The 16,608-nt window shown below is 43.6% G+C and overlaps 1 protein-coding gene and 1 long non-coding RNA gene across 4 annotated transcripts in view; one reads left to right on the plus strand and one right to left on the minus strand.

The window, feature by feature from the left end:
• Positions 1-3,062, minus strand: part of senp3b (SUMO specific peptidase 3b) — a 27,543-nt gene extending 24,481 nt beyond the window's left edge. Inside the window, exons 1-3 of one of the 2 annotated variants that reach the window (XR_006834025.1) lie at positions 2,839-3,062; positions 1,210-1,998; positions 645-785 (exon numbers count right to left, since the gene is read on the minus strand). Coding sequence is in view for 1 of the 2 variants with exons in the window: in XM_046318624.1 (XP_046174580.1) it covers positions 645-785; positions 1,210-1,960 (892 nt within the window). In the remaining variant the exon portion in view is untranslated. The remainder of the gene's footprint in view (positions 1-644; positions 786-1,209; positions 1,999-2,838) is intronic. The other variant, XM_046318624.1, reaches the window with a different exon arrangement.
• LOC124007860 lies at positions 3,037-6,294 on the plus strand. Of its 2 annotated transcripts, none has more exons than XR_006834027.1 (3): positions 3,037-3,275; positions 3,753-3,921; positions 5,471-6,294. It is a non-coding gene; the product is annotated as an uncharacterized LOC124007860 (long non-coding RNA). The 2 variants fall into 2 exon arrangements; XR_006834026.1 differs by having other exon boundaries at positions 3,042-3,275; positions 3,753-3,916.
• Positions 6,295-16,608: the final 10,314 nt, after the last annotated feature.

Below are 16,608 nucleotides of genomic sequence, written 5' to 3' on the forward strand. Positions count from 1 at the left end.
GAGTGTGCAATAATGTTCACTCCGGGGCCTGAAACTCCCCATAATTTAATTTGCGACGATTGTACATCCGCTAAGAAAAGTCAGCGAAAACTTAAAAACAACATCAATGGATTAGTCAACATAAAAGTGTAAGTAAAAACAAATACAAATAAGTTAGAAATTGTGCTACTAATGCACACGACGGCACAAACATGTCTTGTAAAAAGTATATGTTTTTGTTTGGTTATCATTTGGAAATTTTAGAAATAAAAAAAATGTCCTTCATAAGTTCCAGCTAGGCAGGCTAACGTTAGTTAGCTAATTAATTTACTAGCTTTCATACAGTAGGCGTACATGAATGATTATACAATTAATATAATTGACATGCAATCATATTTGACTGTAGCATATATAAAGCACCCACAAGCTACCGGTGGCTGAAAACACAAAATCATTGCGGGATGAACGAATGGTGAATTTCCGGCCTAGGGTGGTCCATTTAAAAATCATTCCTTCCTTGCCCTGCAAGTGTATAATTGTCAGGGCTTAGTGGATAGGGTGTGTTATAACATGTTTGTAAGAGTGTTTCAGTAATTTAATAACATAATCAATTTAACTAGAAAAGGTCATTTTCCGGAAGAACAATTATATATGTTTTTGTTTACCATGCACGCAGCTCATGTGTTCTTCAGTGAGGGCAACCTCCACAGGTTTCTCTCGGACGATAGAGTAGGAAGCCTCCGGTTCCCCCAGAACTCCCATCTGGATGGACTGGTAATCTCCTGAGTAACCATTCAACCGGTCGTCTGCAGGGATGACAACTTTAGTCAATTCAAATCAAATGTTATTCATCATATGCTTGGTAAACAACGGGTGTAGATGAACAGTGAAATGCTTAGTTACGGGTCCTTCCCAACAACACAGAGAGAATTGCTAACATTATGATGATTGTCATCTTACATCCTGGTTAGTATGAGTTTAGGAATAGTTAAAACATTACGGCAATTATCGTGGAGATTACACCGTTTAAGATTGGTAAAAATCAAGGCACTCATTGTCAGACGCTTTAAGCAATACACTTGTTTTCCTCTACTAAGTTAATGGTACCTGTTAATGTGTATAAAATAGATGGAATGTTTTATGTATTGCTACATCTAAGTGTGTTGTTTATCAAAGAAACTGTCAACCCTTCAGTTTCTCAAAAACAACTTCCCCATCTAGGGAGCTCACCTCGTTCAGACCCACTGAGCCTCTCGTCGTCTGACAGCGGGCTGAGGCCCGGGTCTGCTCCCCTCCTGTGCCGGTTGGCGTACTGACTGTACTGGGGCCACTTCCTCGCCCTCCTGTGCCCCAGGGTGCCGACCCACAGGGCCCGCTGACGCCAGGTCTTCCAATGCTGAGTAAGGCGGGACCGAAGGCCGGAATGGGAGCGGAGCTTCCGCCAGCGCCTTAGCCTGCGCTGCCGGAGCACATTGAGCCTGGACTGGATAGGGTTGCTGGGAAAGTCCCTGGCTTTATTTTCGGCCTGGTTGTTGTCATTGTCGTCGTCATCATCCTCCAGTGGTGCTTGCAGCTGGTGATGATGATTCTGCTCTTGTAGGGATGTGGTGGGAACCATGTGTGGGACCTCCCATTCAACCTCAGCCTCCTCTCCATCTTCCTCCTCTTCTTCCTGCTCCTCCTCATCCCAGCCTTCACCTTCTTCAAAATCCACTTCTTCCTCATCTTCTTCCTCATCCCCATCCTCCTCCATCTCCTCCCGCTCCAACTCCTCCATGTACTCAGCATCCCAGGCCTCCCTTTCTTTCTGGTCCAGTTTCAGGTGCATGGGGCTAGGCATCTGGTGGGTGGAGGTGGGGTCCATCCCCAGGTGACCTCCAGAGATCCCTACACCACCACCTCCACTGTCTTCCTGGCCCACAGCTAGGCCCAGCTCTCCCTGCCAGCGGTTCTGTGCTAGGCTGCTACCACTGTCCCTCATGGTCCACGGGCAACCCACGACCTGCGCCAGCTCGTCGCCTGTGGAACGAGTGAGGGGAGAGACAACGGAAGAATGGCACATGACTGGTTAGTGTTTTTTTTTTTTGCAGTAGGTAAAGGTATTCTGGTACTAGTAAGCAAATATATATAAAATTAAGTGTCTCGCATATGTGCACGCTTAATCTGCAACCATATTTTTATTTCTACAATTATTTGGCCAAATGTGTGTGTTAGCTAGATAAGCTGTCCATGTCACATAGGTAGTTGTCAACAGCTCAATATAAGTTACATTTGCATCGACTAATTTACATCCTTGGCCGTGAAAAAGCAATATGTGACGTTACTGTAACTAATCATTATTGCTGTGAACAGGAAACAGAATGTGTAATTATTGCGCTAGCTAGGCAGTGGTGGTTTACACTCCTATTGAAGACGCAAAAGAATACATACTTTACAAATTTGCATTACAGGACTGCTCATTAGGTAGTAAAACATCAGCTGGCAAGGTGGCTACTGCTGGCGTATGCAGCTAGTTTGTTAGCCATTAGCTGCTAAGCTAACTAGCTAACGTTAGCTAGCTAATGAAAAGATGGATACATGTTTAGGTTGTTTCGACATGACCTACTTAAGCTAATTTTACGTTAACCATCAAAATATGTATATGTTACACCTTACTGGGTTACATACACAATCTAGAAGCAAATACATTCGTGATATAGCAAGTTAGCTACATAACAAATTAGGTGTAAAACGGTGCTGTTAGCAAGACTAGCTAGTTATGTCGCTGCTAACGCAAGCTAACTAGCCAACATAAAAATAAAAAAAATACAGCCGGTCGGCCTAACGTATGTGTTAGAGATAACGCTAACCCGTACTCACCGTTAAACTGCAGTTTTGTGCAAATATATGACTTATATACAATTAAGCGTTTGCGCAGTGTTTTAAACTATATTTGGGATCAAAACGGACACAAATGTTCTAGTAAACCTCATTCAATGAAGCAGACAGGTGTAGTTGAAGCAATCGTCAGTCACCCCCGTTACTTTGATCCCTTTCCGGACTTCCGGTTTCAAGAAAATAACATCACTTTTAGAACAGATGATTTGCTGTTATACGGCACTATGCATAATAAGGGACATAACTTAAATTACATTTGGGACGTTTTAAAATGGGTTAAAAAGCAGTAGCAGTTTAGCAAGACGATTTTATAATAACAACCCTGCCGATTAACAACACAAAATCGGTCGCGCTGCACATGCGTCATTTTTGACCTAGCGCCTTGACGTGACATCCGAGCAGAGCAGGGCAGTGTACAGGTAAGAACATCAGATTTTATCAATTTGGGAAGGAATTTCTGGTTATGAATTTATATAATCTGTAAATGCGCGACATAACATAAAATAATTATACGTAGTGTAATTATATTCAGCTGTGAGCGCTTTGGAAGTGTGCTGTGTTATGAAAGTGTTTGTTTATTTGCCTGTCAGTCTCAACAAAATGACACGTTTATCTAGTCTAGGTTTGTGATAATCCATGTTAAGATGGTAATAGTTATTTGTTGATAGAGCAAATTGATAGATGTTATGCATGGTTTTCTCAGATATTGAAATGTGACCCTTGCTCTATAGATGATTTTCTGAAAAATACGTTTGAACTACACACCCTGGCTGCCACTTCTCTGCACATTCTCAAGAATGTTATCTAAAATCTTTTCGAGTAGGCTACATCAAGAGATTGGATGGCATCAATACAACTCTCCACTCATCCCCTGTTATTTCCACTCTTTCTTCTAGGGAAGCATAAAGTGCCTTAGACAGAATCAGTGTCACCAACTACACAGGAAAGTATGAGCAAGATGGACAAAAGCAGTTCCTCTGGATGTACACAGGAGGAAAACGTCCTTCAACTGGAAAGACATGGTCATGTTCCTTGAGGGAGAGGACTGCTAGCATTTAAAGTACGGTATGCAATAAGAATTTAGCAGTATTTTTTATTTATTTAACCTTTATTTAACTAGGCAAGTCAGTTAAGAACAAATTCTTATTTTCAGTGACAGCTTAGGAACAATGGGTTAACTGTCTGTTCAGGGGCAGAACGACAGATTTGTACCTTGTCAGCTCTGGGGTTTGAACTTGCAACCTTCCTGTTACTAGTCCAACGCTCTAACCACATTTTATATCAGAGCCTTTTATGTGTAAATAGGTTATGTTAAGAAACACTGACAATGGTGACTGACTGTTAGACTTATTCTTATTCTTCAAAATGAAGATATCCCATAAAGGCTGTTTACCATTAAAAAAGGTAGGTCACAGTTCCAGTCTACTTAAGGAGTGGCTCCCCCATACGCACCAATGCAATAGCAGCTGAGTCTGGTCTAGTTAGTTCAATGACTGTGTATAAACCAGAAAAATATCTCGCTTGCTCTTCCGTCTCAGGTATCTACCACAAATCACGTGACAATATTTCTGCCCACAATTCCAGAACAACACACGCTCGTTCTTTAACGTCCGGAGCACATCTTTGCTTGGCAGCCCGGCTAAGACCTGTCCACGGAGTAGATGTGTGAGGTCACGTTCAGACGCTGTAAACAGCTGTTCCGGTACGACTTCCTGACACACGATGATATCATGGGGCAGTCGTGGAGGACAGTGGTGCTGAATGACTGTCTGGGCATGTATGACTGGCCCCTGGGTGCCAAGTATTTGAATCCTTAACAAATAGGTGAGTTTAGATGGATCGATGGGCTAAGAGGAGAGAAAGGGAGAGAGAGAGAGAGATGGGGATAGAAAAATTGTCAGGGCATGTACAGCTGGTCACTGGGGGAAAAGTTCCTGGACCAACAAATGGGTGAGTTTGGACAGATGGGAGGAGAATGGATGGATGGATTTTGTTTTCTTTATGTGATCTGCAGGGACCAGCCAAAACAGTAGTGTTACAGTAGTGTCTCAAAGACTGGTTAGACATCATCAAATCAAATTGTATTAAGTCACATGCGCCGAATAGACCTTACAGTGAAATGCTTACTTTACAAGCCCCTAACCAACAATGCAGTTTAAAAAAACAGAATAAGAAGAAAAAGGATCTAGTAATAAAGAGCAGCAGTAAAATAACAATAGCGAGGCTATATACATGTGGTACCGGTACAGAGTCAATGTGTGGGGGCACTGGTTAGTCCAGGTAATTGAGGTGATCTGTACATATAGGTAGAGTTATTAAAGTGACTATGAATAATTAATAACAGAGAGTAGCAGCGGTATAAAATAGGTTGGGGGGGGGGCAATGCAAATAGTCTGGGAAGACATTTTATTAGATGTTCAGGAATCTAATGGCTTGGGGGTAGAAGCTGTTTAGACTTAGACTTGGTACCGCTTGCTGTGTGGTAGCAGAGAGAACAGTCTATGATAACATCATTTTGAAGAAGCATCATATGGAGTAATGCATGTCTTTATCTTCTCAGGAGACATGATATAAGAGATTATTACAGTGTAAGCATGGCTTTGTTCTGTTTCAGATGTTTGGTGGGACAGTGGCCAACTCCGGATCCCAGAGACATAGCCGAGTATGTGCAGGATACGGAGGACATGACAGTAGACAAACGATCAGCATACACATTCATTCATATCTACCTTCTCCCTTTGAAATGTATTGGAAGCCATGTAAACACGTCTAAACAGTGATTTCATAGTGGCAGGTTATTGTTGTTCAGTGTGTTATGCATGTATGCACTTTGCCCTGGATGTGGCTAACTATGCTAGAATGCTGTACCTAAAAGACAACTTCTAGTTGTTACCACACACTTTTAAATTTAAGCAGACACACTTATCCAGAGTGACTTACAGTAGGGAGTGCATACATTTTTCATCATTTTTCCTAACTGGTCCCCGGTGGTAATCGAACCCACAACCCTGGAGTTGCAAGCACCATGCTTTACCAACTAGGCATTGACCCAAATGTTCTCCATAAAAACAAAAAGAGAGAAAAAAACTAAAAGGTTGACAGTAGAGAAACAGATTGCACATCGCCCATAGATAAACAGGTATGGAGACAATATGACTACAGGCTATGTATTTCTCTACTTCAATAAACATATATCCAGGGACACAAAACTGTTGAAATACAATGACACGCCAGTTCAATACAATACAACTTCTGGTGTCCGAAGTCCTGTAAGCTGCACATGTTGTTGTCTCCCTCCAATACCAGAGCTATGAGGACCACAGCCAAGTACGATCCTAGGACACGGGTGGATGGGACACACACACTGGTTATTTGTTATTTGTAATCAAAATAAATACACTGACTTGTATAAAAACATAAATATATTGGAAACTAAACCTTGCACCATTTTTTGTTTTCTTCAGCAACTCAGCCATGATTCATAGAGTTAAACGACTTGAGTGTCAATGAGGATTCACTAGTAGCTATCCTGTCACGGTCTGCACTCTGATTAAAAAAGGATTGTGGACCACTGTGATGACACGCCATAAAGGACCACTGTGATGACACGCCATAAAGGACCACTGTGATGACACGCCATAAAGGACCACTGTGATGACACGCCATAAAGGACCACTGTGATGACACGCCATAAAGGACCACTGTGATGACACGCCATAAAGGACCACTGTGATGACACGCCATAAAGGACCACTGTGATGACACGCCATAAAGGACCACTGTGATGACACGCCATAAAGGACCACTGTGATGACACGCCATAAAGGACCACTGTGATGACACGCCATAAAGGACCACTGTGATGACACGCCATAAAGGACCACTGTGATGACACGCCATAAAGGACCACTGTGATGACGCCATAAAGGACCACTGTGATGACACGCCATAAAGGACCACTGTGATGACACGCCATAAAGGACCACTGTGATGACACGCCATAAAGGACCACTGTAAAGGACCACTGTGATGACACGCCATAAAGGACCACTGTGATGACACGCCATAAAGGACCACTGTGATGACACGCCATAAAGGACCACTGTGATGACACGCCATAAAGGACCACTGTGATGACACGCCATAAAGGACCACTGTGATGACACGCCATAAAGGACCACTGTGATGACACGCCATAAAGGACCACTGTGATGACACGCCATAAAGGACCACTGTGATGACACGCCATAAAGGACCACTGTGATGACACGCCATAAAGGACCACTGTGATGACACGCCATAAAGGACCACTGTGATGACACGCCATAAAGGACCACTGTGATGACACGCCATAAAGGACCACTGTGATGACACGCCATAAAGGACCACTGTGATGACACGCCATAAAGGACCACTGTGATGACACGCCAGCTTTGTTTGATGGATCCTTTTTGTCTTCTTCTGGGGCCTCTTGGGGGGAGGTGAAAGTGTACATTTGTGTGGTACTGATCCTGTGACTATTAGTACTGTTTTGGAGGGAGGGCATAGCCCCCCCCCCCTCCCCTTTGCAATTACCATTCTCTTACCAACTATATTATTTACGTATTTATTTATTTATTTTTATTTAGGTATTGTATGTCTCGTTTTGCTCTAATGCAATGGCACTTATAAATGTAGATCCTTCAAACACCCACAAACAGGGAAATCGATCCCAATCAAAGGTGTTATTACCTGCTCCACTAAGGCAGTTATTTATCTTATAACTTGTCCTTGTGGTAAAAAAATATGTAGGTAAAACAAAGCGCGAATTAAAAGTACGTATCTCAGAGCATCGTAGCACCATTAGGTGTAAAAACTTTACTTATCCAGTTGCGGCCCACTTCTTGGAGGCAGGCAACTCGATTTCGTCTGCGTTATATTGGCATCGAACATGTCACCCTCCCTAGGAGAAGGGGTGAACGAGAGGCTGCCTGGATCTTTAACTTTAAAGACCCTTGCGCCCTTCGGTCTCAATTTAGACTTTGATCTGAAGCCATTCTTGTGATTATTGTGCCTTTGCCATTGTAATTGTTTGTAAGCTTGTGTAGTCAAATTAATCTATGATCGTATGCTATCCATTTGTTGTTTGTATGCTGTTATTTGTATGACATTTTAATATTTGATAATTAACCAATGATATTAGGCCACTCTTGGCCATGATTACAGACACCTGTGTCTTTTGACACTACATAAACAAGTCATCCCGCAGTGTTTGCGATTATACCCTGATGAAGACAGCTTGGCTGTCGAAACGTTGGTAATTACATTTTTGCATCTGAGCTCCTAGAGTGTGCGGCTTTCTTTTATTTTCAAGTTTTCTACTCCGCTAGCCAGCACCTCGCCTAAATAGGTGTTTCTTTTTCTTCTAGACAATTCAAGACCACCAGAGGGCAGTAGAATCCCACTTTATATTACTTAGAACATCCACAATGTTATTTGGAACAGAACTTTCAACCATAAGAATGTTCTCTCCCAGGGTGTGCATAACATTCTCTCCCAGGGTGTGCATAACATTCTCTCCCAGGGTGTGTGCATAACATTCTCTCTCAGGGTGTGTGCATAACATTCTCTCCCAGGGTGTGTGCATAACATTCTCTCCCAGGGTGTGCATAACATTCTCTCCCAGGGTGTGCATAACATTCTCTCCCAGGGTGTGCATAACATTCTCTCCCAGAGTGTGCATAACATTCTCTCCCAGAGTGTGCATAACATTCTCTCCCAGGGTGTGCATAACATTCTCTCCCAGGGTGTGCATAACATTCTCTCCCAGGGTGTGCATAACATTCTCTCCCAGGGTGTGCAGAGTTCCCCCCCCCCCTTTTGCTCTCAGAACAGCCTCTTGTTGTCGGGGCATGGACTCTACGAGGTGTCGAACGTGTTCCACGGGGATACTGGCCCATGTTGATTCCAATGCTTCCCACAGTTGTATCAAGTTGGTTGAATGTCCTTTAGGTGATACACACTGGAAACTGTTGAGCTTGAAAAACCCAGCAGGTTGCAGTTCTTGACACCTACTACCATACCCAGTTCAAAGGCTCTTAAATATTTTGTTTCACCAATTCACCCTCTGAATGGCACACATACACAATCCATGTCTCAATTGTCTCGAGGCTTAAAAATCCTTCTTTAACCTGTCTCCTCCCCTTCATCTACACTGATTTTGAAGTGGATTTAACAAGTGACATCAATAAGGGATCATAGTTTTCACCTTGATTGACCTGGTCACTATGTCACGGAAACAGTATTCCTAAAATGGGCTCAATGGTTATTGGCAACTACCTAAGATATTCTTAGTTTCACCGATCAGGTTTGCAGTGTTTCACAATGGCCAAGTCCCTCTGGAAATATGCTCAATATGATCACTGATGTCACCCTGAGGGATACTCCGTCATTCATTTTTAAGGTGAGGAAACCCACCTGTATGCGCGCACACACACACACACACACACACACACACACACACACACACACACACACACACACACACACACACACACACACACACACACACACACACACACACACACACACACACACACACACACACACACACACACACTCACACACACTCACACACACAGACTCCTTTCACAAATACTTTTCCTCTCTGGAAAAAGGAAAGGATGAGGAAGTAGAAGTACATTTTTTTACAACTAACTGCGTGTCCACGACTATGATCAAATATCTACTATTGTGTCTCAGAACCTAATAGTTTGTCATTGTAAAGTTTTAGCCAGGATTCCAACACCAACCTTCTGTAGGACTTGGCTGGGCTCTACTTATCCGTGGTGGGATGTCAAATGAAAACATATAAACAAACAATCTGGTTTGAAGTCTTCAGGCGTCCACGCCTGATCTCACAGGAGGAATCTTTCCTCTGTTTTTGTTCCAAACAAACATGGATGGGTTTGACCCGTGAAAAGAAAAATGTCTGTCTGTGTTTGCACACACACACACAGACATGCACTCTCACACACACAAACACACAGACAGACACACACACTGAGATGACACTGCATGTGCTCAAACACGTAAAAAGAAAAAAAGCGGGCCTCTCTGGGTTGTCCTGAATGATGGGAACTTGGCCTTAAGAGGCTTCTGAGAAAACACCTAATGACAAGGGGAGGAGGGAGCCCTTAATCGCTCTGCGGTTAGGATTGGATCCCCAGAAATGCCTGTATTCGTTACAGCAAACCGTAACAAAATGCAGTAAAAAGTTTTGCAACGGAAAATGAAAATGAGTGTTTTGTTTTATTGGACAAGTTCAGTGTGTCCCCTACTTGTTTCAGCCCGTGTTCTTCTGTTTGGTGCCTAATGAATACGACCCCGGTCAAAATTGGCACTTTTTTACTGCTAGTTTAATGGGTAACAAGGAGCCTAGAGGAAAAAGTGGGTGAGGAGAGTAGGAGGAAATGTTTGGAAAATTCCTCTGTACCCCTGAGACATGTAAAGGAGTCAGTCTTAACATGACTACTCTAAACAACCTGAAACCTGAAAATGTTGGTGAAAGTCAACAGAAAATGATTCACATTGATGTTAAACTTGTACATAAACTTGGAGAACTGGACTGTCTTAATCAGTTAATAGTAATTAAGTGGGATTTCCTTCAATCAGTTAGTTTTTTTTTTTAAACAAGTGAATGCTGATACTCTTGAGAAGAGTTTTACCCTCTTGCATTATTTAAGGTTTATTCAAGGGCTCCACAAATAAATTCTGAAAGATATGAAAACTGGTCCACCCTCCCTCCCTCCCGTCCACCCTCCCTCCCATCTGTCCGTCCACCCTCACTCACGTCCGTCCACCTTCCCTCCCATCCGTCCGTCCACCCTCCCTACCTCCCATCCACCCTCCCGTCCACCCTCCCTTCCGTCTGTCCGTCCACTCTCCCTCCCATCTGTCCGTCCACCCTCCCGTCTGTCCGTCCACCCTCCCTCCCATCCGTCCGTCCACCCTCCCTCCCGTCTGTCCGTCCACCCTCCCTCCCATCCGTCCATCCACTCTCCTTCCTGTCCACTCTCCCCTCTGTCTGTCCACCCTCTCTCCTTCCCTCCTGTCCACTCCCTCCCGTCCACCCTCTTTCCCTCCCCCCGTCCACTCTCCCTCCCCCCGTCCACTCTCCCTCCCTCCCGTCCACTCTCCCTCCCGTCCACTCTCTCTCCCTCCCGTCCGTCCACCCTCTCTCCCGCCATTCTCTGTATGACCCCCTAACAAGCGTTTTCCTGGGTGCCCTGTCCAGGGGCTGAGTCTCCATCTCCAGAATGGATGTTATAAACCTGAAGCTTGCCATGATGGTAGCTATTCACTTCTCGGCCACCCGTCGTCAGCTTGGTCCCAAAGACGACCAAGAAATCCCAGTTGGTTACTGTTGGTGGACATAACTAGTGCCAGGAGTTTTTCCGGAGACATTCCTTGGGATATAAATCCTTTATCATTTCACTGAAGGTTACATAAATCCTCTGTGAAGCCAAGAAGGACTAGTGGTCTCTAAGGGGTCAGCTAATAGGGATCAGAATACATGATAAACAATATATAACAAACTAGTTGTTATAGCAGGGTTCGGAAAGCAAGCAATGCAAATCAATTTAATATTTTCCCAGAGACATTTTTTTTGCCCCCAATTACTTTGCAACGCACCACTGTAAATCCATCTTCATGGCCTTTTGGAGTTCCAGATCGGTATGATGATGAAGGACGGACCAACTGACAAGGAAGAAAGGAAAGGAACGGTAGTTGAGGAAGGGAAAGAGGGTTAGACAGTGATCCCAATACTTGGGAGAGAAAGAGAGATGGAGGGAGAGACACAAATGGGTCCTCTCTCCTCCCCTTCTCCTCAACCCATTGGCGGAGAAGGTCAGAGGGGCGAGACCTCTGGCTTTCTTGTCCAATGGGTTTTCAGAAGGGGAAGAGGAGAGGACGCGAGGAGCATGCATTTGAGGTGTAGATGTGTGTGTGTGCAGCATATATAGTTTGGATCACCACTTTATTTTAAGAATGTAAAATGACAAAATAGTAGAGAATTATTTATTTGAGCTTTTATTTCATCATCAAATTCCCAGTGGGTCAGAAGTTTACATACACTCAATTAGTATTTGTTAGCATTTCCTTTAAATTGTTTAACTTGGGTCAAATGTTTCGGATAGCCTTCCACAAGTTTCCCACAATAAGTTGGGTGAATTTTGGCCTGTTCCTCCTGACAGAGCTGGTGTAACTGAGTCAGGTTTGTAGGCCTCCTTGCTCGCACACCCTTTTCAGTTCTGCCCACAAATGTTCTATAGGATTGAGGTCAGTTCTTTGTGATGGCCACTCCAATACTTTGAATGTGTTGTCCTTAAGCCATTTTGCCACAACTTTGGAAGTATGCTTGGGGTCATTGTCCATTTGGTACCCATTTGTGACCAAGCTTTAACTTCCTGACTGATGTCTTGAGATGTTGCTTCAATATATCCACGTAATTTTCCTCCCTCATAATGCCATCTATTTTGTGAAGTGCACCAGTCCCTTCTGCAGCAAAGCAGCCCCACAACATGATGCTGCCACCCTCGTGCTTCACTTTTGGGATGGTGTTCTTCGACTTGCAAGCCTCCCCCAGAGGACATTTCTCCAAAAAGTACTATCTTTCTCCCCATGTGCAGTTTTAAACTGTAGTCTGGCTTTTTCATGGCGGTTTTGGAGCAGTGGCTTCTTCCTTGCTGGGCGGCCTTTCAGGTTATGTCACTATAGGACTCGTTTTACTGTGAATATAGATACTTTGTATCTGTTTCCTCCAGCATCTTCACAAGGTCCTTTGCTGTTGTTCTGCACTTTTTTGATATGCACTTTTCGCACCAAAGTACGTTCATCTCTAGGAGAACGAGAACGTCTCCTTCCAAAGCGGTATGACGGCTGCGTGGTCCCATGATGTTTATACTTGCGTACTATTGTTTGTACAGATGAACGTGGTACCTTCAGACGTTTGGAAATTGCTCCCAAGGATGAACCAGACTTGTGGAGGACCAGAATTCTTTTTCTGAGGTCTTAGCTGATTTCTTTTGATTTTGCCATGATGTCAAGCAAACAGGCACTGAGTTTGAAAGTAGGCCTCGAAATACATCCACAGGTACACCTCCAAATGATGTCAATTAGCCTATCAGAAGCTTCTAAAGCCATGACATCATTTTCTGGAATTTTCCTAGCTGTTTAAAGCCACTGTCAACTTAGTTTATGTAAACTTCTGACCCACTGGAATTTTGATACAGTGAATCATAAGTGAAATAATCTGTCTGTAAACAATTGTTGGAAAAATGACTTGTGTCATGCATAAAGTTGATGTCCTAACTGACTTGCCAAAACTATAGTTTGTTAACAAGACATTTCTGGAGTGGTAGGAAAACGAGTGTTTATTAATGACTCCAACCTAAGTGTATGTAAACTTCTGACTTTAACTGTATCTGATCATTGTCCATGTAGTGAGGTTTGAGTGTCCACTGGAATCTGTCAACTCCCTGGAAGACTTTGACCTCCTTCTGGAGACTAGGTTCACTGCCACATCCACAGAGCAGTGCATGGACTCCACAGGTACACACACACACACACACACACACACACACACACACACACACACACACACACACACACACACACACACACACACACACACACACACACACACACACACACACACACACACACACACACACACACACACACACACACACACATGACACCATAATAATAGCCGTAACGGAGCATATGGAATAGCATTGAACACCTGGAAACCATGCGTTTCATGTATTTGATACCGTTCCACTGATTCCGCTCCAGTCATTAACACGAGCCTGTCCTCCCCCATTAAGGTGTCACCAACCTGTACGTGACACCCTTAGCTCTGTGCCTATGAGCAGTCAGTTCTATAAGCCGCCCACTGTTCTGGTTCTGGTGGAAAGCTCTTTACTGGAAAGCTATTGTCATGATGCCAGATGTAACAGCCACACTCCAGCTGCCACACCTGGTAGAGGGTAAGCAAAGCCACGCCAACCCGCCGAATGACCCCAGACACTGGCTAGGCCCCAGACCTCTGTTCAATTGTAGAGGGCTGGAACAAAATGATGTCAATTAAAAAGCAACTAAACAAATGCAAATAGAATGTGTTGAATCGAAAACGTGCACACACACACACACCGGCTCCAGGCTGTGTTTTCCTGCTATGTTCTGCATGCAGCTGTGTGAGTGAATGAATGCCCTTCCGAGGTAAAGCCATCCAGACAGCCCATGTCTCAGAGAGGGAACAGATGATGTGAACCTTGGCTAGAGCCTCTCTTTCCTCATATGCTACACACACACACACACACACACACACACACACACACACACACACACACACACACACACACACACACACACACACACACACCAAGTCCTTTCTCCCCCATCTGCAAAACATCTGGTCGGTTTATTGACATCATACCACAGAGGGTGACTCAGCCTGCGGGTCACCTAGCAACACAGGTCAGCTCTGGCATCTAATTGGCTCGATTGGAATGAGAAAAGGTAAAAATAAAGGCTCCCATTTTGTGTACCGGATCGGTCACAGCCTGTCACCATTGTAATGTTTATGTTGTCACAGTAAAGGCCAAGCACGTGTGTCTGTGTCATAAGAGGGAGTAGGAGGTGGAGGAGTAGAATTCAAGTGTGTGTGTGTGCTTGTGTTAGGCTTGGGCAGTATAGCGTATACACAGTGGCTGTTTCTGCATTTGGAAATAGCCATGACATGTTTTTTTCAATAGCACAATTTGATGGTACTGTATCTAGAACCTAAATGAGTTCTTTGATTTTCCCCATAGGATAACCCATTGATTTAACCCTTTTTGGTTCCAGGTAGAACCCTTTCCACAGAGCATTTTACATGGAAGCCAGAAAGGGTTATTCTATGGGGACAGCCAAATAACCCTTTTACATTTACATTACATTTAAGTCATTTAGCAGACGCTCTTATCCAGAGCGACTTACAAATTTGGAAGTGTTTTAATGCATTTGAATATTTGTAGCAACTTTTTAAGTAAATACCTGTAGTAAATAGATTGCGTTCTTCATTTCACCTCGCACATCGTTTTTCATTGTGAAGCTTACCGGTAGTCCCCAGTCATGCGCCAGGTGATCTAGTTGCAGTATGGAATTCACAATTAAGTGTTTAGCAGCTAAATATTTTGTAACTATTAAGTTATATGTCTAAAATGTGCTAAATGCTCTGCAGTTGTGCATTTTGTTATCTAATTTAGAAGCTAGTTATCTAGCTAAGTGGTTAGCTTCCTTCAAAATCAAACTTCTCTTGGTAACCGCAGAGAATCCTGGAACAAGAGCCTTGCTGTCTAATATTTGTTTTTTTTGCGTGCAGCAAACTGTAAGTAGCATTTTTAAGTTACTTGTATAACTTTATGGAGGTCTGTCCTGCAAATAGTTTGTCAGAGACTAACATTTTTGCAAAGTGCTCATTAGCATTTAGCTAGCATTCATTATGGGATTTGACAGAATTGCTAACCTTTCGGATTACAGAGGCTCAGTGGGGTTTGAAAATAGCTCCTCTTGTGTTCAGTGCCGGTATTACCGATTACCCGGTATGCTCCCTAAAGGAGTATCTCATTCTCAATGCTTAGATGGCAATGGTTTGATTTTGTTTTTGTTATTTCTCTTTTCTCTTTATTTTTATTAAAGTGGTTTGTAAGGTTTCCTAGTAACTAACATTGTCCAAAAAACTAAATCTACTCTAAAGCTATAAATATTTCCCTATCTGATCCTTCAAAGTTCATATGGTCTCTGGTTGGTGTTTGTGTGTCTAAACCCTACAACCATATCCTCCTGATAATCGATCCAGATCATATGTTTGTCCTCATCATCATGTTATACACTCCTCTGCATGTCTTGGCCCTAGAAGCTGTGAAAACAGATGCACACAGATGGGCGCACACACACACACACACACACACACACACACACACACACACACACACACACACACAAATACACGCACACACACACACACACTCAGACTCAAACACTCAGACTCAAACACACACACACACACACACACTCAGACTCAAACACGCACACACACACACACACTCAGACTCAAACACGCACACACACACACACACACTCAGACTCAAACACGCACACACACACACACACTCAGACTCAAACACGCACACACACACACACACACACTCAGACTCAGACTCAAACACGCAGACACGCACACACACACACACACACACACTCAGACTCAAACACGCAGACACGCACACACACACACACACTCAGACTCAAACACGCAGACACACACAGATGAGCACACACAGACACCTGCACTCGCTCAACCCCCACTACTCATGAAGCTATCCATTCAGTCACTCACTATCCAGTCACTCACTATCCAGTCACTCACTATCCATTCAGTCACTCACTATGCCATTCAGTCACTCATTATGCCATTCAGTCACTCATTATGCCATTCAGTCACTCACTATGCCATTCAGTCACTCACTATGCCATTCAGTCACTCACTATCCATTCAGTCACTCACTATGCCATTCAGTCACTCACTATCCATTCAGTCACTCACTAGACACCTGCACTCGCTCAACCCCCACTACTCATGAAGCTATCCATTCAGTCACTCACTATCCAGTCACTCACTATCCAGTCACTCACTATCCATTCAGTCACTCACTATCCATTCAG

This window comes from Oncorhynchus gorbuscha, linkage group LG21, assembly GCF_021184085.1.
Source record: "Oncorhynchus gorbuscha isolate QuinsamMale2020 ecotype Even-year linkage group LG21, OgorEven_v1.0, whole genome shotgun sequence".
NCBI classification, from domain to species: domain Eukaryota; kingdom Metazoa; phylum Chordata; class Actinopteri; order Salmoniformes; family Salmonidae; genus Oncorhynchus; species Oncorhynchus gorbuscha.